Source organism: Scardinius erythrophthalmus (assembly GCF_964197995.2).
Source record: "Scardinius erythrophthalmus genome assembly, chromosome: 4".
Lineage (NCBI taxonomy): Eukaryota > Metazoa > Chordata > Actinopteri > Cypriniformes > Leuciscidae > Scardinius > Scardinius erythrophthalmus.
This window is the reverse complement of record NC_138224.1, coordinates 13,628,092-13,651,311: the sequence shown is the minus strand read 5'-3', so window position 1 is coordinate 13,651,311 and position 23,220 is coordinate 13,628,092. Positions and strand designations below refer to the sequence as shown.

General features: G+C 37.7%; 2 protein-coding genes across 8 annotated transcripts in view; one reads left to right on the top strand and one right to left on the bottom strand.

The window, feature by feature from the left end:
• anks1b (ankyrin repeat and sterile alpha motif domain containing 1B) overlaps positions 1–19,199 on the top strand; it is a 162,887-nt gene extending 143,688 nt beyond the window's left edge. For 4 of the 7 annotated variants that reach the window (XM_081362771.1, XM_081362773.1, XM_081362775.1 and 1 more), the window contains 9 exons: positions 3,901–4,008; positions 4,547–4,732; positions 6,347–6,472; positions 8,074–8,145; positions 9,189–9,275; positions 9,634–9,771; positions 10,564–10,731; positions 16,829–16,920; positions 18,099–19,199. In XM_081362771.1, the coding sequence (XP_081218897.1) occupies positions 3,901–4,008; positions 4,547–4,732; positions 6,347–6,472; positions 8,074–8,145; positions 9,189–9,275; positions 9,634–9,771; positions 10,564–10,731; positions 16,829–16,920; positions 18,099–18,147 (1,026 nt within the window). In that variant the 3' untranslated portion in view covers positions 18,148–19,199. The remainder of the gene's footprint in view (positions 1–3,900; positions 4,009–4,546; positions 4,733–6,346; positions 6,473–8,073; positions 8,146–9,188; positions 9,276–9,633; positions 9,772–10,563; positions 10,732–16,828; positions 16,921–18,098) is intronic. The other 3 variants (XM_081362772.1, XM_081362774.1, XM_081362776.1) reach the window with 1 other exon arrangement.
• The window catches only part of apaf1 (apoptotic peptidase activating factor 1), a 47,794-nt gene continuing 37,938 nt past the window's right edge, over positions 13,365–23,220 (bottom strand). The window contains exon 28 of the mRNA XM_081362770.1: positions 13,365–13,490. Within this exon, the coding sequence (XP_081218896.1) occupies positions 13,452–13,490 (39 nt within the window). The 3' untranslated portion in view covers positions 13,365–13,451. The remainder of the gene's footprint in view (positions 13,491–23,220) is intronic.

Below are 23,220 nucleotides of genomic sequence, written 5' to 3'. Positions count from 1 at the left end.
ATGTATTTTGCTCATGCTTATTTAAGGCGCCTCATTATTACTTTGAGGTTCATACACTTAAAAACTACTACTGAAAAAGTCGAAAGAGAACCGTCACAAAGTCTTTTTCCGTAGCACAATGGGCTTTTGGTCAGACTTACCCCACTAATTCACGTATACATGGAAATCTACCGAAAAAGCCGTCCAGGCACCTTTAGCATGCTATTTTCAGTGCACTATGAATCCTCACCTTATATAGTACAGTTAGTAGGTAAATTAGGATGCAGCTCTCAGTAGCTTTAAGATAGACTGCAGTCAGCATACTGTACCCGGCGGTGCGGTGATGTTCACAAGCAGTCGCAGTGATTAAAACACATGGCTGCTTCTCTTTATCACCCCTGCTGCATGTGTAATGTGAGGCTTATGCATATCATCCGAGCGCCTCTCGTGTGATAGAGCCGTTTGCGCTGTCGTCCGGTCTGTACAGTATTCCTCTATGCCACATTGCATCTTCGCTGCAGCCTGCTCTACTACACATTTGCATTTAAATGAAATTCAATCTCCTCTGCTTTTTACTGTCTTGCAGTAAGGCAGCACTGAACCTTACACACTCTGCATACTCTCTTTGTTCATTTCCTCCTGTTTTCTCTCCTTTTGTTTGTCCGTTTCCTGCAATGGCATGCGTGCGGGAATATAAATAGCTTATATTAAGTTCTGCGTATCTGTAGTCTGTGCCTCTGATGCACACTGGCTACAAGAATGGCATGAGAATTCTTTAGATAGCGAGCTTTGTTCTGATTGGCTGGCTTTACTGCAAAAGTTTACAAGGGCTGCTAATTATTGCCTGCAAGTCAAAATGCTACAATCAAAGGACCGGTCTATACAAACTTTTGATTATAAATCATTTGAAAATAAAGAATTATTTGCATGTTATGGTCAATATTCTATACCATTTTGTTTAAATAAATACATATAGCCTATAAATACTCAAATTAAATAATAAAAGTAACTTTAGGAATAACATTATTATAAATAGCATGAAAAATGCATATTCATTTTGAGATTTGCTAAAGATTATATTTAAAGTATAACTACATTTTTTTTTTTTTTTAAAGGATAACTTTATCAGTGTTAGATGACGGCAAAGGTAAAAATAGATGAAATGAACATGCACAATTAAATATATCAGCGAACACGATAAAAACATACCCTAAATGGGACCATTGTTTATTAAGTGGTTTTGAATTATGTAAGTAATAAAAGGTATGTATTATATATGTACTTTTATGTCTCTATATTGCCCAGCACTACCAAAAACTAAGCAGGAATATTTCATGGTCAGAATAACATGCAAGTGGACCAGACTTTATGTCAATAGTCAAAAACACAAGTCTGACTATATCAGACATGCATAGCAGTGTTCTTTTGCGCTTTATTTCTCATGTGAATGCTCCAGGCACATTGAAATCACATTTCGTGTGGTTTAAACTCCTAAAATGTCTAATTTCAGCGAGCACACATTCTGCTGTAGTCCTGAGGGGTTTTCTGTCCAGTTCCAGTCTCTGTTGCCCTAACCACCTGTAATCTGGCCAGCATGGGCCTGAGGGAGACCGGTTGCCGGCTGCTTCAGATTGGCTTGTTTGTGCATTCTCCAGAGGGTTTAAACCGGGTTAATGAGCCTCTGGTGCACACAGTCCAAAAACTTCCTCACACAAATCGATTTTAGACATGAGAGGCTTTGAAGAGAAACACGGGATCATTAACACAGAACGTTAAAATGCGTGGCTCCTGTAAGTAGTTCTGCACATGAAGATGGATGTATTTTGTCCAGTATGAACAATGATGTAGCCTGCAAACATTTGTTTTTCCTTTCTTGGACTGGTTTTTGGTACTATATTTGATTGGCCAGATGTGGATTTAAACAGAACTTAACTAAACAGAACTAAACCCTAAAAGGTTCTATAAAGGAAGCACATGACAGAACCATTTAAGGTCCCAAATAGAACCTTTTCTTCTAAGAGTGTACATGTTTAGTCCACAGTTGAGAACTAAACATGTACACTCTTGGAAGAAAAGGTTCTATTTGGGACCTTAAATGGTTGTCATGTGCTTCCTTTATAGAACCTTTTAGGGGTTCCAATCTTCTTATGGATGTATGGTTTTCATTAATTGTGTTTTAATTCATTTTCATTTTGAATTAAATGTATGAAAAAAATAGCTCATAAACATACCTTATCACCTTATTCCCACACTTTTAAACAGGAATAAGTCAAGAATTTCAATATCCTGGACTACTTTTTATAACAGTGTCTCCAAACAATCAGTAAAATTCGGTTAAATTGTCTGTTACATATTCAGACCCCAGTATAAATACTGTAGCTTTTACGTACTGTACGTTTGCTCATAGTGACACTCTTTCCACGACTGTGAAAAAGCTGTCAATTTTAGGGAATTTTAATATTGTGTTATGGAAATAAAAAAAGAAATAATGGAAATTTCTGTTTTGAATGTATTTTTTCAAGCTGATCTGCTCTAAAATATTTAATCTGCTCAAAAGGTGTCTGAATTTCGAGAATTTATTTTTTCAGTGAATCAGTCAAAAACACACAATTCACAGAATTCAATTCAATTCAATTGATTAATTTGCAAATAAGTGTTTTTTTATTTTTTATTTTTTTATTAGTGAAGACCTGTGGGAGCCCTGCTCCTTCATCAGCATCATGCAGGTCACCTGACAGACAATTCACGGAAACTATGTCGTAATTGAAAACCATGATTGTGCTGAAAGGAAATATCCTCCCATTGATTCAATTTTCTAGGGTAAAATAGTGGCTATCATTATAAATGAAGCTAGAGAAGATTGTTGCTATAGGGACAGGAATAAGGATTTACACACATGCATTTGATGCTTCTGTGCAACCTGGTTTACAGTAATGGCTCAGTCTTTATGTATGCTCATTAATTGGGTGGAGTAATTCCCTGTTCATCGAGGTTGTCGTGTGTGTGTGTTTGTGGTGAGAGTGAAAGAAATAGGACAGTTTGCAAAAGAAAGAGTTTTGTGTGTGTGTGTGTGTGTGTGTGTGTGTGTGTGTGTGTGTGTGTGTGTGTGTGTGTGTGTGTGTGTGTGTGTGTGTGTGTGTGTGTGTGTGTGTGTGTGTGTGTGTGTGTGTGTGTGTGTGTGTGTGTGTCTGTTCTTTAGGTTTCATCAGATTGATCAGGGTTCTTAAGTGACCATCTTTTATTATTATTATTACACCCCTGATTCACCCCAGACAATAATACAAAAGCTCTTGTGGACAGGAAGTGAACATAAAGAGGCCGCCTAATTTATTTGCACATTGTGTCTATTGTGTCTAATTTTACACTCAATTCACTGAAGAAATTATGGAAAGAAGGCACTGTTTGTACTGGACAAAATGTAATTACTTTATTGATATATGGCATAGGGCTTTTTTTGAGGATTTAGCACATGGGTAGTCAGCAAGTATTACTGTTCACAATTTATTGCAAACCCAACATGAGTTAACATTATACAATATACTGTGTGGTCTAGGTGACATCAGTGGGAAAGGCAATATACTGGAGCAAGTTACATTTTATGAAGTTATGAAGTTTATGAAAACTTATGAACTTATGAAGTTTATGAAAACATTTTATTTAATCAGTTTTTACTTATTTTATTTAACTCATGTATTATTATTATTGAGAAAATTACATTTTATTTTATTTTATGAAATAAACCAGGAAGTTTTATTAACAAGCAAGTCAATTTTGATTTCATGTTGGCTTGAAACTTGATTGTGGTGATAATAAGTATAGCATTTTTCTGCTGCAATAGTGACACTGCTGTAGTGAATTTGTCAAAGTACAGAGGACTAAATGCACAGCTCTCACTTTTTTCTCTCTCTCTCTCTTTTTCAGGTTCTTAAGATTAATTTGATCGGCCACAGGAAAAGAATACTCGCATCACTTGGAGATCGACTGCACGAAGACCCTCCACAGAAACCACCACGGGCCATCTCTCTAAGGGCGAGTATGAATCAGAAACTCCCCTCACACTATGGCTGTTACGTTTTCAGTCAACGATAGAATGATAAATTGAATGTTCATCCTAAATGTCATCCATAATATATGTTGTATTTTATGTTTGTGTGTGTATGCATTGTTTTTTTTGTTTGTTTTTTTTTATCCTGTTCCTCAAAATGTTTATAGAGAAAAATGTTTTTAGGAAAACAAAAAATGTCACTTGCTGTGTGATTTGCTCTTATCCTGAGAGCGATGGCATTCTTATGGCCTGATCCGCTCCAGGGATTTAACTTGATCTTCCAGGCTGGATCAGACAGCTGCTCTTAAACGCAGCTAGGCCTCCTCAGCCTCTTTTTCAGTGCTGTCTGACGTAGAAACAGTGGGTCATATGGCTAAAAAATTAATTCAAACACAAACATCAACCAAAAACAGGCACACAATCAGACCTCGAATGAGCTCTCTATTAGCATTCCCATTCATCTCATGGCATTTTCTCCACTAACCACCCTTCTAACCACATTTCTCTGTCTCTCTCCCGCAGGAGCCCACCGGGAACCACACTCCCCCTCAGCTGTCCCCGTCTCTGAATCAGGCCTACCCCAACGCCAGCTCACTGGACGTCCAGCATCTCATCATGCAGGCAGACGCCCGACGCAGACGCAACGACAACTACTTCGAGGACGTCCCGCGCTCCAAACTAGAGAGACAGATGGCACAAGTCAGTATGGTGAGTTAGCGCACTTGCGTCAAGTGCACTACTCCCCTCTGCGTGTGTTGGTGTGATCAGTTGTGCTTTGTGCACCTTTGTGTCCTGATAGAATCTCAATAAATCAGTGTCATGGTGTGTAAAAGCGTGTTTGCGGTTGTGAATGTGTTGTGGCGAAGATCTCTCTTTGTGAGCTTATCAGTGATGTGTGTGCCTGTGTGTTTTGCCGTGAATGTGAATAGAATGAGTTACTGCACCGAACGTAATGACAAAAGGTCGCCCTTACGTCCTCTTCCTCTTAGCCTTTATCAGTTTTTCCTGCCCTGTGGCTCCATATATCATCACAGAGAGAGAGAAAAAGATTGAAAGAGCGACAAAAAGGCTTTAGACCAAATGCTTAGCAACCATTCAGTACCACTCTGAACCCTCCGCTCCAGAAATCTATGATTATCGTAAATGTACTCGGTGAAAAGTGATAGTATCTGTATTTAAAATTTGCTGGAGAAAGTTACATATTTATTTATTTATTTATTTATTTATTAGTTAGTTGGTTAATTATTCAGCGCTGAAACAAATCATGTTATTAGTAAGTTTATGAAAATATTAAAAAAAATATTATTATTGTTGTTATTTATCAGTTTTTCCTGCCCTGTGGTTCCATATATCATCACAGAGGGAGAGAGAGACTAAGAAAAAGGCCAGAAAACTAGGAAACTGATTATAGCAGATGTGCAAAACATTACTATTTTTAATGTTTTTGAAAGACGTTTCTTATGCTCATCAAGCCTGCATTTATTTTATCAAAAATACAAAAGACAGTAATGTTGTGAAACATTATTACAATTTAAAACAATGGTTTTCTATTTTAATATAATTTATTTATGTGCTGCAAAGCTGAATTTTCAGCATTACTCCAGTCTGTCACATGATCCTTCAGAAATCATTCTAATATGCTGATTTATTAGCAATGTTGGAAACAGTTGTGCTGCTTAATGTTGTTTTTATAACCTGTGATACTTTTTTAGGATGTATTGATGAATAAAAAGTAAAAATATATATATATATATATTTTTTTTTTAAAGAAATTAATATTTTTAATCAGCAAGGATGTGCTAAATTGATAAAAAGTGATGGTAAAGATTTATATTTTTAATATATAAATGCTGTTCTTTTTAACTTTTATTTATCAATGAATCCTGAAAAAAAAAACTGTTTCCAACATTGATAATAAATCATCATATTAGAATGATTTCTGAAGGATCATGTGACACTGAAGACTGGAGTAATGCTGAAAATTCAGCTTTGTATCACAGGAAAAAATTACATTTTAAATTATATTAAAATAAATTGTAATTGTTTTTTTTTCTGTATTTTTGATCAAATAAATGCAGGCTTGGTGAGCATAAGAGACTACTATATATATATATATATATATATATATATACACACACACAGTGGAAGAGAGGGGAAAAAGAAAGATTGAAATAGCGACAAAAAGCCTTTAGAAAAGAAATGCTTAGCAACTATTCAGTTACTGAACCCTGAAGTATATATATAGCTTCAGCTTTTGTAACCTAAATGCTGGACCTTGATATAATTACAAACATTTATGTTTTTTCCCACTTCCTCTTTTAGCAAGGGGAATGGTGCGAGCCAATCACGTTACGACCTCCGAACGAGGCGACATCATCTACGCCGGTGCAGTACTGGCAGCACCATCCTGAGAAGCTTATATTCCAGTCATGTGACTATGAAGCATATGTAAGTGTGGGTTTTATAAGTGATAAATGACGAATGTTTCTCAGATGTTTCTACAGGAACCAAAAAAACACTTGAAATGTGAGTGTACGAGGAATTTAGAAGTGGATGCGGGCTTGGCGAGCCATCAGATAACGAAAGAGAAAAGCGAACGTGAAAGCTATCTACGAGTCTATTAGTTTTTCAGTGGTGAATAATGGTGTTTTAACCTTCAATCAATACAGGTTTTTTCTGCTCTCTCTGGGCCCGAGCATCTCTAGTATTAGCTTACATAAACCCACTCTGTTTCCTAGCAACAGCCATATAAATTTGATTGGCTTATTCTCCAGTGCCAAAAACACTGATGGAGTTTATGAACAGAATCCATGCATGTATGTGTGCCTGAACCACAGAGGCCAAAGTTCAAGAGTTTTGTTCCCAGTGTTGAACTGTGAAGGAATCAGGAAACTCTCATTCAATGCTGATCTGACTAGTAGTAAAATATGCTTTAAAAAATGTATAAAGTGATATTAGACTTAAACTGGTGATTCTGACTCTCATGGTTCCTAAAATGCTCACCTGACAATAATTATACTGTACTTTTATTATTGATAGAGTGACCAGACGTCCCTTTTTTTAGCTCTATTTTTAGTGTCCCGACTTATTATGAAAAATTCATGTTTTGTCCTGTATTTCTTCTTTCGTAAATAGTCTTTGCTAGGTGACCATAAGGTAGCCAATCTCATCATAGTGTATTTTGGTGAACAATACATTTACATTTCTACTTGGCAAATCTAATATAAATTAAATTAATGAATTAAAATCTAAAATATTACAATAAATGAATTATACAAAAGTAAAATAAATAAAAATATTTGAGAAATCTAAAATATTTCAATACAATTAAATAAAATGAAATAAAAATATTACAACAAAATATGTACAAAAGAATTACGAATACAGAGGAATATACAATTAAATAAAAATAATTTAAAACTACAAATACAAAAATGGATTGATTAATATCATATAGCTGTGATTAATGTAAATCTAAATGAGTGGTCTAGACTGGATTTGGAAATAAGATTTTGCGATTGAAAATGAGTAGTACAGGTTCTGGCAGTGGCATCCGCCTGTCTTGCCGGTCAACATTTCGGTCTCATCTAGTCTTAAGATGATTGGGTTTTACATTAACGGAATGCTTTACAAAATACCGTCACACCTCAGCATGGTAGATTCCAGATTGCTTTCATGTGAAACACAGTCTGCTGGCTCTCAAGGTTGTCCTTGTCTGAGACCCAGCAGTGCAGCGTAACACTTCAGCAGATCACAGCACAACTAAGCTCTTTCCGACCGATCTCTTCCGTTTCTACACACTTCGCTGAACACGGCTACGTTTCCATTCAGTTATTGATTTATCTGACAAGTTGTACTCACAGTGACACACAATCTGTGCACACCAACTGCCGGAAAAGAAAACCTTAGGGAGATAGTACTGAGGTGGTCTTATACACATACGTTATATACATACACACTTATTTTTATACTTTTGATCAACTTTTTTAAATTATACAATTAATAAAAATGAGCGAGTTTCTCAGTTTCTGATTGTGTTTGTTCTGCAGTATCTGGGGTCTATGTTGGTGAAGGAGTTGCGCGGTACAGAGTCCACGCATGATGCCTGCGCAAAAATGAGGGTAAGCGTTGTCACCATGTCTAGTCATCCTCCTGCTGCCCTCAGGTCACTATGACACAGTCATTGAGAAAACAGGACTACGATTGGGATTTACACTCACGCAAGACGATATTTAGGGAAATAATCAACAGATTTCTCATAACTTAGCACAGTGAATAAATGCATTAACCTAGCTTTACCTCAAAATACCTTTTCTTTCTTCAATGCCCCCCGGGCCCCCGTTCCTATTAGATTATTTAACACGGCAGGACAGTTCGCCTGCTCTGTGTTTGAATGCATGTAAAACACCATCTGTTCTCCTTTCTGCTCCCCGCTGCACATTTCGATGAGGCAGAGAACGTTTGAGACCTGCCGCCCCTTGCTTCTTCACAAACACATTAATACATTCAGAAGGTGTAAATTTAGGTCCTCCATCTCTCGCTCTGTGTTTTAAGCAGAATATTCTGACAGGTACAGAGCGGTAGAGAGGCGCTAATCCACGGGAAATCACTGACAGTGAGAGCGAGAGGGGAAATGAGGTCCAGATGAATATATTTTCCACTGACAGCTGATATGACGGCGTAGCAATATATGAAAATGAATTCTGATTCTCTGAAGTTCATCATTATCCTCGGCCGCATGTGATTTATGCGCCTGCAGCATGAGGTGGTCTCCCAACCTGGTCAGGTTTGCTGGTTTTATAGAGCTTTTGGGCACTTGACGGCTTGGTTTCCACTGGCTGACCAGAGTGGGAGACCAGCTAAACCATTTTTATTCCCAGCAACACTAAATGCGGTCTATATCATCATCGACGTTCAAACCCAGTAAGGCCACGTTTTTAACAGTGCACAATGTTATTTTGTCCCTTTTTTACTTGTCTCATGAGATGGCACTCTATCTGGGTTATTGCAGGGTATTGAAGGGCATTATGTGTAAATAATTTAGTGTGTGTTTGAGTTTGTATAAAGCAGATCTCAGTCAGTGTGTGATGGGGCCTCATGAATGTTAATGTTGGAGACTGTAAGACTGTCTGCTGATCTCTCCTCCTCTCTTCCTCTCCGTAAGAAGTCTACAGAACAGATGAAGAAGATCCCCACCATAGTACTGTCTGTCTCCTATAAGGGAGTCAAGTTTATCGATGCCACTAACAAGGTAATCATCTGCCGTTACCTGTTTAATGTCTCAATTTATACAGATTATTATCGGAACTTTCATCTTCCTTTTGTAAGATAGAAATTAGGGCTGTCAGTCAATAAAAAATTTAATTGAATAATCAATCACAATAAATTGCATGTCATTAAATAAAAAAAGATAAAGAGCATTACATTATTCTGACAAAGAGTTGAATGGATCTCACAAAAAGTGCCACTCTAAGCCAATTTATTAGCTGTTTTTGAATCATATTTTAGTCCTAGTAGAGATGTAGTATAGAAAAATATTGTCGTTAAACAAATATGCATTTAAATCTGATTCTTTTCCTCTTATTCTTCTCCCTTTCTCCGATGTTTAGAACATCATAGCTGAGCATGAGATCAGGAATATCTCGTGTGCCGCGCAGGACCCTGAAGATCTGTCCACATTTGCGTACATCACCAAGGACCTGAAATCCAGCCATCATTACTGCCACGTGTTTACAGCTTTCGATGTGGTTAGTAGCAGATAATAAATAAACCCATGTCTGATAAAGCATCAATAAAAATGAAACATCCATTAAAGCTCACTTGCAAATGCGCAAGTGTTGCAAACCATGTTTGAGGAATTCCACATTTCATAAATACAAATTAAATTATTAAAAATATATTGGTGAAGATGTATTTGATTAATACTTAAGGATTAGTAGAAAATTTGTTTGAAATTGAATCATCAAATGAATGTAAAAAGAAAAGAAAAACAGAAAGTAGCCTATTGTTCATTTGTATTGTTGATTATTTAAATGTATATTCATTTTATATTATATTTTATATTAGTGTTAAGTTCTGAACTATTTTCTAAGATGAGATTCTAAAAATTGTCCATGAAAACACTTGGTAGGTCTGACAAGTTTTCATCAAAACTTAAATGTCACATTTTATAGTATCTGTGTAGTCATTTTAAATACAAACTATACTTTTTGTCAGCTTAAAGGCCTTTTTTTTAAAGGAAATGTCTGTTTAGTAAGCTGATGTCTTCAGTGTTACCGCCTGTCACAGTAACACCACAGAGCTGTCTGTGCATCAGCTAGTCACAACACATGAATAATTTATAACATGCTTAAAGCATGTTTTTAATCATTTAAAAATCACTAAGCTCTGAAATTATGGAAGAAAAGTGTTAAAATGCTGCCAAATGTAGTAGCACTGAGTTGAACTCAAATCTTGAAGGGTTTTTCAACATTTTTAGATCACCACAAGAGTGATTTGCGAGTTGATTTTTGAAAAAGCGTCTCTTTTTTTTTTAACAGAATCTAGCCTATGAGATTATCCTGACGTTGGGCCAGGCGTTTGAGGTGGCGTATCAGTTGGCCCTGCAGGCCAGAAAGAGCGGCCACGGGTCATCCACTCTTCCCGAGAGCTTCGACAGCAAACCCTCCAAACCTGTCCCTAAACCTCGCGTCAACATACGCAAGAGTGTGAGTGACTTTGCCCTTTGACTTTGCCTAACACAGCAGCCCGTCTCACCTCCTCCATCTGTACATATGTACGCCTGCACACCTTGAACCCATATCTGTGTGTGCTCAAGCTGAGTGATGCATCATGGGAAACAGAGCTGCTGGAATGTGTGTAATTTGGAACATTGTTTTAAAACTGACGTTTATCCGCTGTGTGTCAAAAGTTGTTGCTTTTAATTTAACAGTTTAATAACAACGAAATTATTCTAATATGCTGGTTTGGTGCTCAAGAAACATTTCTTCTTATTATTATCAATGTTGAAAACAGTTGTGCAGCATTCATTTCATATAGAAATCTGACCCCAAACTTTTAAATCAGTAGTGTATATTTCAATGATACCAAAACATTAATTTTTTTTTTTACGTAGCTGGCGTATTTTCCAATTGTTTTCAAGCAAGCAAAGCGTCTCAACTGAATAAAAAACGCTGGCTAAAAACGCTTTGGTGGACATGTGGCCATATTCTTTGATAATATTGCTATGATATATTCTTCATATTCAAATTTTAGCTACAACATGACAGATGAATACTTTTAATTGTTGTGTTGCACGTTATAGCTCGCATCTTAACACAGTAGAATCTATAGTAAATGTAATTTAAATTGATTGTACGTGGAAGGTTTCTGTTTTTTAGGCCTAACTTTGTATTGCTGTTTTGTTTTAGAGGGCTTATCAAATGAGAAAGCCAAAGAGCAATGAGCGACTTTTGTGTCAATTTTGTTATTTGAGTAATATTTCCTTAATAGCAATTTGATATCCATGCCATCTAAAGTGAATGAAATTAGAGACATTTGGAAACCAATTAAAAAACAGCACAGACGAACATAGACTTATTAGCCATTTATTGATTTCGATGTTTGCATGATTGTCTGTTCATGAGCATGTGCGAATTTTTAAAACCAGTATTGAGAAATGTGTGTTTGGTAGTATTGCAGTAGATTTACTTCCTCTCAGTGAAAGTTTGTTTGTACGCACGCCAGCGCGTGTGTGTCGCAGCCTGTCCTGAGGGACGGTGAGGTGAGTGTTTGATCTGTAAACGGCACACTCCATCTCCTCTCCCTTCAGTGCGTTTAAGGATGAAAGAGATTGATGAGGGCTGTTTGCACAGAGCTCCAGCAAGTGGCTTCCTCCAGGGCAGCCTTCCTCTCCATCTGCCCTCGTCCCAGTGCCCCCAGAGCGGGCACCGTGCCTCTCTCTCCCCCCTGCCACCGACAGGGATATTACCACTCTCTGGATAAGGGCCCAGAATAGGTGGGAGCTCGTCATAAAAATAAAACGCACCCTGCCCGTTGGAGTTGGATTACACGCAGGACAGAAACGATGGATGCCTGGTTGAAAATAAACAGTTGCATTTGGAGTCCAGCCTGCAGGACTCCAAATAACCCTCTTTTAATGAGAAGCCTAACTTCTCTATCTGTTGGGCCAGATCACTGTCCACATAAAATGTGATATTACAGTATAAATACTGGGCCAATTTGGCAATTAAAATTGAGCTGTGGTGTAGCAGACACCATGCATGCTCTGAGAGATACGGTGCTCAAATGGACTTTGTAGATTCAAATTCGGCTCGCAACATTTTCAGATCCTGTTCTCCTTCTCTCTTGTGCCATTCAATCCTGTTCTAATAAGTTTTCGCTAACTCCTTTTCGAGACATCCAGTCCCGGGTAAGAATATGTACGATATATATATTTATATATATACTGGCCTTTTTTAAATACTATAAATAAAGCTAATAAATTTCTCAAATTTCTGGTCGGTGAAACTTTATTGGATTTTGTGCCTTTTTTGGAACTTTTCTGGGTGAAATAATAGTTTGTTACTGTTGACGTCCCATCTGACATAAAAAGAGGATCATCTTCTTAATTCCTTCCATTAATCAATTACATTACATACAGGCAATATAAAATACCATAAATATTTGTATAAATGTATAAACTTAGAATATATTATAAAGGCCTGGTTTCATAGACAGGGCTTAAATAAAGCCAGGATTAGGCCTTAGTTAAGCTACTTAGTTAACATTTAAGTAGCTTTTATAAACGTGCCTTAGAAAAAAACTACTGGTGTGCATCTTGAGACAAAACAATGGCACTGACATATTTTAAGATTTTGAGTTATTTGAGTTAAAACAGCTCAAACATGCATTTTAGTCTGGGACTAGTCTCTGAAACCAGGCAAAAATGTACCAAATTAATCATATATGCGCACATATCCTGACCTTTTAAAGCACCCACATTTGGACAATATACACTGTGATCTTAGTAACACAAACGAACTACAAATATCTCATGATCTCATCTCAAGATCTATCTGAATCAGTTCATGAAATCACAGGCGTCCTGTGTTAGTAACTCAACTAATCCCGTGTGAATAGTGCTTATGTGACAATTTACGTAAGAATGGATTCATGAATGATTAGCGTACATTTTGTTCTGCTTGTTTTTTGTGAACAAGGCCCGTTGTTGGTGTGTGTGTGTGTGTGTGTGTGTGTTCACGCTGTTACCCTGAACACTAACAGCATTCTCTGTGGCTGTGTGTGGTGTACTCGGATATTGATTTTCCCTTGTGTAGGAGAAATGGTTCATTATGTTGCGGTACCTCTTCTCCATATGGACACACACGATACGCTGTGTTGCTCCATGAGAACGGAATCCTTCTCTCTTCTTTTCATTCTGTTCTGTTCATCTCCATGTGTCCACTCCTGCAGTCGGTTGAATGCACTGTATATGGGGGATTCTAAAATTAAGGATATTTTTGACAACTTGATAGTCTTGAAAAATGAAACCTCTTCAAAATGTTTCGCAGAGTTTTGGCAGCTAATCTGCTATGTTAGCTTCTAATGTCAAGCCTTTTGGAAAAAGTAGTTAGCTTCACTACAAACTAGCAAAAAGGAGCTAAGATATATTTAAATATACGGATAACTTTAACACTTTAGTTTAGGGTCCAATTCTCACTATTAACTAGTTTCTTATTTGCATGCATATTACTATGATATTGGCTGTTTATTAGTACATATAAAGCACATATTAATGCATTATTGTGCATGACCATATTCTACATCCCCAATCCTACCCAATACATAAACTTAACAACTACTTACTAACTATTAATAAGCAGTAATTAGGAGATTATCGAGGCGAAAGTCGTAGTTACTGTAATAGTTAGTTAATAGTGAGAAATTGACCCTAATCTAAAGTATGACCAAAAAATCTCATTTTAAAAATCTATAACAGATACATTTACAAAATTTTGGTTAACAAAATAACCATTCTAATTTATATAACTGAGTCATTTACAGCTGAGTGTAATTAAGTAAAGAGAGTGAACAGCATTTCATTTATTTATTCAAAACAGTGAATAAACTACTGGTTGTTAAAGTAGTTTAGTCTAAAAGTCATGGGTAAAGGACAAGCCCAAAATAATCTGATTCCTGCAAATGATTAATTCAACACAATTAAAAATGCCTCTAATTAAAGAATCAACCATAATTGATTGATTGATTATGTGCGTGTGTTTTCACCTTCCCAAGCTGTGACCTCTGTGACGTCTTTGTTCCGCCTCTAGGTCATGTCCCTCTCTAGCCGCTGGTCCCTGGGGCACATTTTCACCCCGCACCGTCCTCCTCTTCATCCTTCTCCTCTTCCTCATACCTCCCGACTCCTCCATCATCCACATAAACTTCACTTTCAGGTCTTCTTGTATTTTCCTTTCCTTTATTTCTTTCCCCCTTTTTATTTTTAGGGCTGTCAATGACTTCATTTATTTGTGTTTTTAATTAGTCACACTAAATGAATGCTAAATTGACAGCGCATTTCTTTGTTTGTTTTTGTCATTTTTCTCAACCTTTCTCTTTTTCTCTTAATTTATAAAAGGAAAATTCCTGGTTAAAGAAATAATTGTAACATCCTTAAAACAACGAGAAAAAAAGAAAACATTAATACACGTACATTGGAGGTCTGTGGGGCAACAGCTACTGTGTAAACCTGCCCCACAGTAAATGCATAATTGGGTTTTGTTTTTACCAACTGCGACGAAAGAAATGATTTTCTGAGGTAATTGACACCATATAGCAGATGCTGCTCTCTCTCTCTCTCTAACCCAGAAATATTCCTTTAACTGATTTCATTATTCATTTTTTAACTTTGTTTTGTTCAGTTTGCTCTGTTTGTTTGATCTCTTCTTTATCCGAATCCTCCTTTCCTGTCGTCCTCTGACGGTCTGTCCATCCAGAACATCAGCTGACTAAACGGATAGAAATATTTCAGCATCTCTTATCCAAGACACCAACTCATCGTTCCCTGAGAGCGTTATCAAACCATTAAGCTCCTTTTCAGGTCGATGCCTCATACTAGAGGTTTATTGCGTAAGATTAGGGACTGTTTCTTTTTTTTTAAGCATTTGGATGTGGAGAAGAATGAAGTTGGTGTGGGTGTGTGCATGTGTGTGTTTTAGAGCAGTCAGAGGTAGCCAGGAAGAGCGGGGATTATGTTATTTAATATTCATGCGGCTGCATGTGGAAAAACCTGATAAAGAACTCAAGACAAACCAACAGCAGACGTAAAGGACTCTGCGTTTGTGCGCGCATGTGTTCGTTCCTGTAGAGATTCACGTTTCTGAGCCATGTATAGCTCAGCTTAATGTGGAGCAAGGCTGAGCTGCCGTGGCAACAAGGAACAGTGTTTTGATTGGTTGATAAAGATGTTCTAGTTGTAGGGTAGTTTTGACCACAGCAGATCTGCAAGATGGATTTTATGTCACCGATACTTAATATAACAAATTAATTAGTTTGTTACAGGTTTTAAAAATAAGAGTTATGTAGTGTGGAGTTATTTCGCAGTTTGTGTGTTGGTGTGACAGTCAGATTGCCATGTGGTTAACCAATCACATCACACAGCCCTCTCTCTCTCTCTCTGACTTAAGAGGCAGTCACACTAGACTTGAGGCCCGTTCACACCAAGAACAATAACTATAAAGATAACTATATTAGCGCCCACACCAGCGGATGATATCGTTCTGTTTATTCCAAGCGCGTGCTTGTCTGTCGCTTTAAATGCTCGTGCTCGTTACAGCAGGATGAATTCTGATTGGCTGTCAGTGTTTTTATCGTTCATCAGCTGGAAAAAAATCGTTCTGATACCAACGATATCGTTTCTCTGTGCCGTTATCGTTATAGCTGTGGTGTGAACGCTGCTATTCTTTAATATTGAGAACGATTTTATCGTTATCTTTATAGTTATCGTCCTTGGTGCGAATGGGCCTTTAAGCATGTAAATTACTTCAAATTCCATATATAAGAAACAGAATATGATATAACTATAAATGTATTATTACATCATCATTATTATATGAATAATATAGGTACAATTTTTAATTAAATGTATTTAATTAACTAGCAACACTACTTTTTCAGCATTTGCAATGTAGATTCCTGATCATTTCTACGTTTGTGTGTAAATGTAAAATAGTTGATGTATTATAAATGAAGATGAGCGAAAAAAAAATATTTTTATTAACCATCAGAAAGAAATATATAAAATAATGTCTGTTTTTTTTTGTTTGTTTTTTTTGTTTTTGTTTTTTTAAAGTGTATAGGGTCGCTAGCGACCCGAGGTATGTAATAGTGTAAGTATATTTTTTCTGCGCAACAATAATTAAAATTCATGATGATGTGAAGTTTCCCCTGGCATTAAACAAAAAAATATCACAACTATAGACACAACAGTATCTTCAGCAAAACTTGAAACTTGAAACGGCGAAAGTGAGTACTGTATGCAATCCAAATATTAGTGTCACTGTCACTGGTGGACGTTTAACTAATGTTAAGCAATTTAACGTTGTTGTAAAGTGTTACTATAATATTATTTAGCCTGAAGGTCGATTTGTGAGGTTTATATCCTGTTTTGGTCAAACTTCTTTTCGCTTAGGTTTCTGCACAAATTCTGCACACAGGCACATGAACGAAAGCGAACAATATGCAAGATCTCGCGTGAGCGCACGTTACCCCCTAAATTACTAGCACCCACTGACCTGCTGTCTCTTTCTCCTGTGTGCACCTCAGATGGAGCAGCCCTCAATGGATCAAAAGGGCCACGCAAACGTCCCATGGATAGTCGAGCCAGGACAGGAAGCCAAAAGAGGAGCCAACACCAAGTATGAGACCACTATTTTCTAATATACACCCAAAATACTGTCCACTCCTGTGTGTGTGCCTTACAGAGAGCGCCCTCTAGAGGCCCCCCACGGAGCCACGGGCCCAGTGACCTGTGACAAGCCCGCGTCTCTCCGCCCGGCCAAGCCCGCCCGTTTACCGTGGCTTCTGCATGATGACGCTGCCGCTGTCTATTCTCTCCTTCGATCTATTGCCCCGTTCTCTCTCTCTATCTCTTGATCTCTCTCGCCCCCCTCACCTCTCTGGCCGCAGCACGATAAGGGAAGGTCAGCCTTCAGGCCGCCACGCTGCCGATCCTCCTCCAAAACACACAAAAAAAGTGTTGCAAGCGGTTGTTTTTCATTCAATTTTTCCCCCATCTCCTCTCTTTTTATTTCTCCTTCCCTCCGTTCCTCGCTATTCTTTCCTCGGCTTCTCCGGGAAGCGCCTCTTCAGCCTTTCCCCGCTTCCCCCTCGACTGCTTGAATGACAACTTAAACCGTAATGCTGCTACAAGCCTTATAAACACAAATGTTGTTTTTAGAGTCGGAATTTGCTTTCTTTCTTTCTTTCTTTCTCTCTGACTAGACAGCATAGGGTTAGCGAGAGCGCAGGCACAAGGGCGGGAAACGGATTTTTGTGAGGTGGGGCATTCAAAACGGCTGGCATAGAAGCGGAGATTGGACTTCACCCAAAGGACATTTTGCTTGAGTTGTTTGTTTCGTCTCGTAGCGAAGTTTTCATTTTCAGTACCAGCGCTTGTCGGAGAGAAAAAAAAAATAACTGTAATTTAAATTCCCTTATTTTAGGGGAGATTTTTTTCTTTTTTTCTTAAACACCACAAGAGTTACGAGCTTGTTTCAGTAATTCAAAACGTAAAGGTAATTTGTGGACGCAGAAGTTTGTCAGATAGGCTTATTTTACGACGAGACATCCGCAAAAAAAAAAAAAAAATGTCTCTCAAACCGCGCGATTTCCTTCCTTTCCAAAATTTTTTTTCCTGTTGTGTTTTCTTTCTTTCCCTTTTTTTGGTGTTGCCTATGAATGAAAACCCGAGAAAACCGAGCCAGTCCTGAGACATGCAGTGTAGTTGATGGAAAGCATGCAGTCCATGTGAACTGGAGAAGGGGGGGCTTTTTTTGATGGACACTTTGGATAAGTGATGTGATTTCATTCACAGGGCAATGGCGGACGCCCATGTCTATTACAGTGGAATTCAGAGAATGTAGCCTGCCCCTAACATGGACCCTCAGTCTCACATGCATTGCAAATAAGGACCGCAAAAACGGAACCTAAAAGCGTCACCGGAGCCTCTCGTAACGCATGTGTAAGGATTCGCACGAGGACTTTTTCAACTGGGACTTGGCGCGTACAAGGACTGCCGACGTGGACCCGTGGCCTTTTAACGAAACACTCGCATGCACGCGCATTCATACACACTCACTGCTTAAAAACAATTGGAGGAGACTTGGGAATTTGAATGTACACTTTTCAAGAGGCAGCGATTCGAGTTGCGTTCTAAAGGACAGCGGCCGTCACGGAACTTTGTCGCGCGAGAGACGGATCGGGGAAAGGCGAGAACCGCGGAGACGGTCTCGCTACGGCAACTCGGACACACTACATTGACTTTTCACTAAATATCTAGTCCAAAATACCATGGCATGTCTGGACTGGGATAAAAACGGACTTTTACATGAATTGCTGTATTTTTCTTTTCTGTTTTCTTTGTTTATTTCTCTCTCTCTCTCTCTCTCTCTCTCTCTCTCTCTCTCTCTCTCTCTCTCTCTCTCTCTCTCTCTCTCTCGCTCTCTCTTTATTTTGTTTGTTTGTGGTTAATAATCTAAAAAAAAAAAATGATTATGCACAATGTGAATGAACTCATTGCACTGGACAACCATGAAATGGATGCGTCTCGTGCCAAAATCACTACAGAATGGTTGTTAACTTCATTGGCGGCGCCATGCAGATTATTATTGATATATACTGTTTAATAGAGAACTATATTACCATTACTGTAATATTTACAATTATTATAATTATTCTTATTGTGCAATTCTTGTCTGATGTTGTCTTAACGTTACATTATTTTTATATGACGCATCAAGCTTGAATACGCAGCCATCCGAAAAAAAAACAAAATCTTGTAGTACTACAGAGGAACCGAATGTGCGGATGGCTCCACTTGTGTTTCAAATGAAAATATAAAAACAGATCTTATTTTCACTCATTGTCACTGTAGAATTTTGCCACAGTTCTGTAAATAAATATTTTGTTGACTCATTGTTCATATATGTTATTAAAAAAACAAACCAAAAAAAAATGTATAAAGAATGACAGAAAAAAAAAAAAAAATCCAATAAATTACATTGGGAAACAAGGTACAAAATTTTGCAGGAAGGTCAAAGTTCAACACATTATAACAAGGTGTGAGCAACCGTGGATTTGTGACATCATTGCGGACTAACATGTGTAGATAGGCTTGGGCTTCCAGCACACAGATTTTGTAAGTTTGGTCTTTATTTATATTCTTGCAAAGCACACGGAATAAATCCGGATTGTAGAACCATTGTCCTTTCTGTGGCCTGTGTTCCTTCCTTTCTTTCTTGTTTTTTATTTTATTTGTCCATCTATAGAGCGGTGCATGCAGGGATGACTTCAAAACCCGGCAGACTAATTTACCACTGGAGATTTTTCAATGGCCTTTTATATTGGGGTTTTTCTCACACTCCAAACTGTCTTATAGTTTCCCAGTTTGGGGTGTGTGAAGCGTACGTTGTGCAACACAACCCCATTTTAAAAGACCATTGAAAAAGTGGTGAATTAGTCTACCGGGTTTTAAAGTCATCCCTGCACCACTGCATTGTCTTGCCTACTTGCGTAACTTACTGTTGAATTGTTCTATCTCTTGTTGTTTCTATCAATGTACCACCCACCCATCAATATTCCATCTCCATCCATCCATCGGTCGGTCGTTCTATCTACGGTACCTGTTGTTCTGTCACTTTTTCTTTCTAGGCCTGTATCTAATGATTGTTTGTATTATTTATTTGTGAATGTACTTATCAGTGGCCTCTGGGGAGCTGCCACAAATTACAATTGAGTAAAGACAGGGAGCGTGTTAAAAGATGCGCTCTGATAAGGACTTGAGTGTGAGTTTCTGGATTATATCTCCCTCAGGCTGGGTGACATACGGTTCACTTCTCGTGCACTCTGTTTCCATGGAGCTCGTATCTTTCTCCACACAGTCTGTTTAACACAACTCGGTTACGTTGCAGTAACAGATCTGGAGAAACACAGCAACACCTAAAGAGCGGACAGTTGTAGCCTACTACGCAAATCATAAAAACGATTGTTACGTTGATAGATTACTTGGTTGTTGTACTTTATAGTTTGTATAAACTTTTAAATAAAACAAAAGAGAAGTTCATAAAGCTTTTCTGCGAGGTGTACATCTAACAGACATTTATAGCCTCGATTTCACCTGCAGCGAGTTTTATTCCCCAATCTGTAAAACGTTTACTGCATCTTTCTGTCAAGAGCCTTATAAATTTCAAAACGGAGCATTTCAAGAGCCGTTTACATCAGAGAGACGAGGTGAGACGATCCGACCGACGTCAGCCTTTATCAAATATCCTTCACTCTCCATTTCAGTTCTCACAACAAAGATAGAACGAGAGAGATAATGGGATAACTGTAGTCTCGCGTCCCAGATGGTGCGTATCCCGAAGCCTTTGACTAAATTAAGCGTCAGGGGATAACCATTTATGTAATTATCTTACAGATCAATTAATTAACACTTACAGAATGTGCCAGATAGATTTCTGCAGCGATATCAAAATAAAGTAGGCTTTATGATCGTTCAACTAGTTCAGTCATGTTGATATAAAAAGAACAAAGAGAGATGCCACAGCCCAGAATATGTGAGAACTGGGCCAGAGCTTTAGGAACACACAAAAATCCAACTGCAGGGAGCAAAAACAACCCTCACCTAGCATTGATCGGCTCTGACGAAAAGAACACACTGTGCTTGCCTAACGTAAGCAAATATTGAAGATTAAGATCATTCCAAAGTAAAGCTATATCGACAAGTAATCTTACGTGGCTACAACTCTGATACGTATACCTAAACCCATACGTATATCCTAAAATAGGCTATTATTTGTGTGCTAATGAACATTTTAAGTGTATCAATAACATACTTTAGTCACGTCCTGTGACGAAGGACTGCTTGCCAACAGATAGCATTTAGCAAAAGTGAAACACGAATCAACATTTGCAACCCATTTTACTAAATAGTGGATAATCAGCGAAGACGACGTGGGTTCCCACTGGGATTTCTAATTGGCTCTTAGCATGCGTGTGTTCTGTTTGCATGTAAAATCAGGTGTGTGGTCACCAATAGTTTTGTTCATCGTCAACATTAAATCAGTCAAAAGGTGCATTCGCGCCATGTAGTAATCGCCGTAACGGTTCTGAACTGTGAACAAGTTCTTTGTAGAACTTGTCATTACAACAGGTAAACTAGTCATTTTCTGAGAGCTACAACTTGTACCATCTGGCCGCTGTACCACCTGACCACGGCAGATTTAAAGGGATAGTTCACCCAAAATGAAAATTCTGTCATCATTTACTCATCCTCAAGTTGTTCCAGACCTGTACGAGTTTGTTTCTTCTGCTGAACACAAAAGAAGATATATTGAAGAATGCTTATAACCAAACTGTTGCGGGGCATCGGGGCAGACTTAATGGTTACCCACATTCTTTAAAATATCTTTTTTTGTGTTCAGCAGAACAAAGAAACCGGTGTGTTGGACTTGAAGCGCGCAGACCAATCGGTGAAAGACATCAAAGTACCGCGAGAGCGATTCGAAAGCGCGCACACACAGCTTTATTTACGACAATTAATGGCGTGAATGCAGAAATAGCTCAAACATCAAGTAGGCCTATCTGTCTTTATGTTAGTTTCTAACTAAAGTTTCTAACTAACTTTAAAGATTACATTGTGTAGTCAGCGGCATTAAAATATGCCTGTATGTCTTTTTATTTTTTCCCAGCAGCATCAGCAATGAATCATTCACAAACTACCAGGAATGCGTGTAATACCCAGGGGGCAAAGGGGGTTTAGCAGACATGGGCTGCTGTAAAAGGTTGTCATATAAAAATGAAATCTATGATGTCTGAGGATCACAACCTGGGTGGCCAACCCGGTCAACAAGCTGCTGGAAACTTGTAATTAGGGTCAAAACAATGTTACCTCAAATTCGGCTTTAACTCCCAGAATCACCCAAACATGCTAAAACGGTTTAATTATATTCATGAATCGTGAGCCATATCTTCCTGATACTTTATGCTAGAAACAAACTGAGCACACCTTTAGAAAGAGTGGAAGATAAGCTTTCATCTGATGCCTTGATTGTACATGTAATTAGAATGTAAGAGTTAACAATGCCTCTTAATTCATAGGTAGGCAAAAAAAAAAAAGAAAAAAATATTGAACATTCCATTTGTAATCGGTAGCATTCTTTTCCCTTTGTTGTTGTTAAAATAAACTAATTACCATGTGAAGTTAACTTTTACTGGATGAAATCATATTTTGATTTTTTTTTTACTAACCAGACAGTCCTCATGGCCCATAACACATTTAGAGGGAATTCAATGTCAAGCCTATAATAGCCTGTCAATTCAAACAAGATCCAAGAAAGAAGTTTACCATTAACTGGTGTTAATTGTATACTGCTCTGTTTCTGTATGTACAGTATATCGTTTGCATATTTATGCAATATCAATTATTTGTATTGCAATGTCTATTTCTAATATTCTTTCACAAGTGGGATAGCTTTATTTATTCTATTGAAATAAAAAAAAAGGGATTCGAGGATTTTGGTTTAGGCTGGTTAGTGTTCAGTCCTGGTGTTTGGAGTGTGAGACAAAGGTACTGACAACTAAATGCTGAAAGACTAAAACACACAGGAGTCATGTGTGGAGTAGGTTTAAAAGTATTTATGGAGCAGTTCTTCTGACAACCTTTAACCAGAGATGGGCACAAATACATCAAAAAGTATTTAATTAAAATACAAGTAATTTGTAATTTGAAAATACAAAAAAATATTTTTTACAGTCTTCTGTAGTGTAAGTGTGGCGTTAGGTACGTGTAAGAGTCTAGAATATTGCAATATTATTGTTTAGTGCAGAAGATGCGCTTTTAACGTACATGTTGCCACATACTGTCATAATAAAAGATAATTACGCATATAACACTATATTTGTATTATTTACACAAAAACTAGTTAACGCTGCTGTAA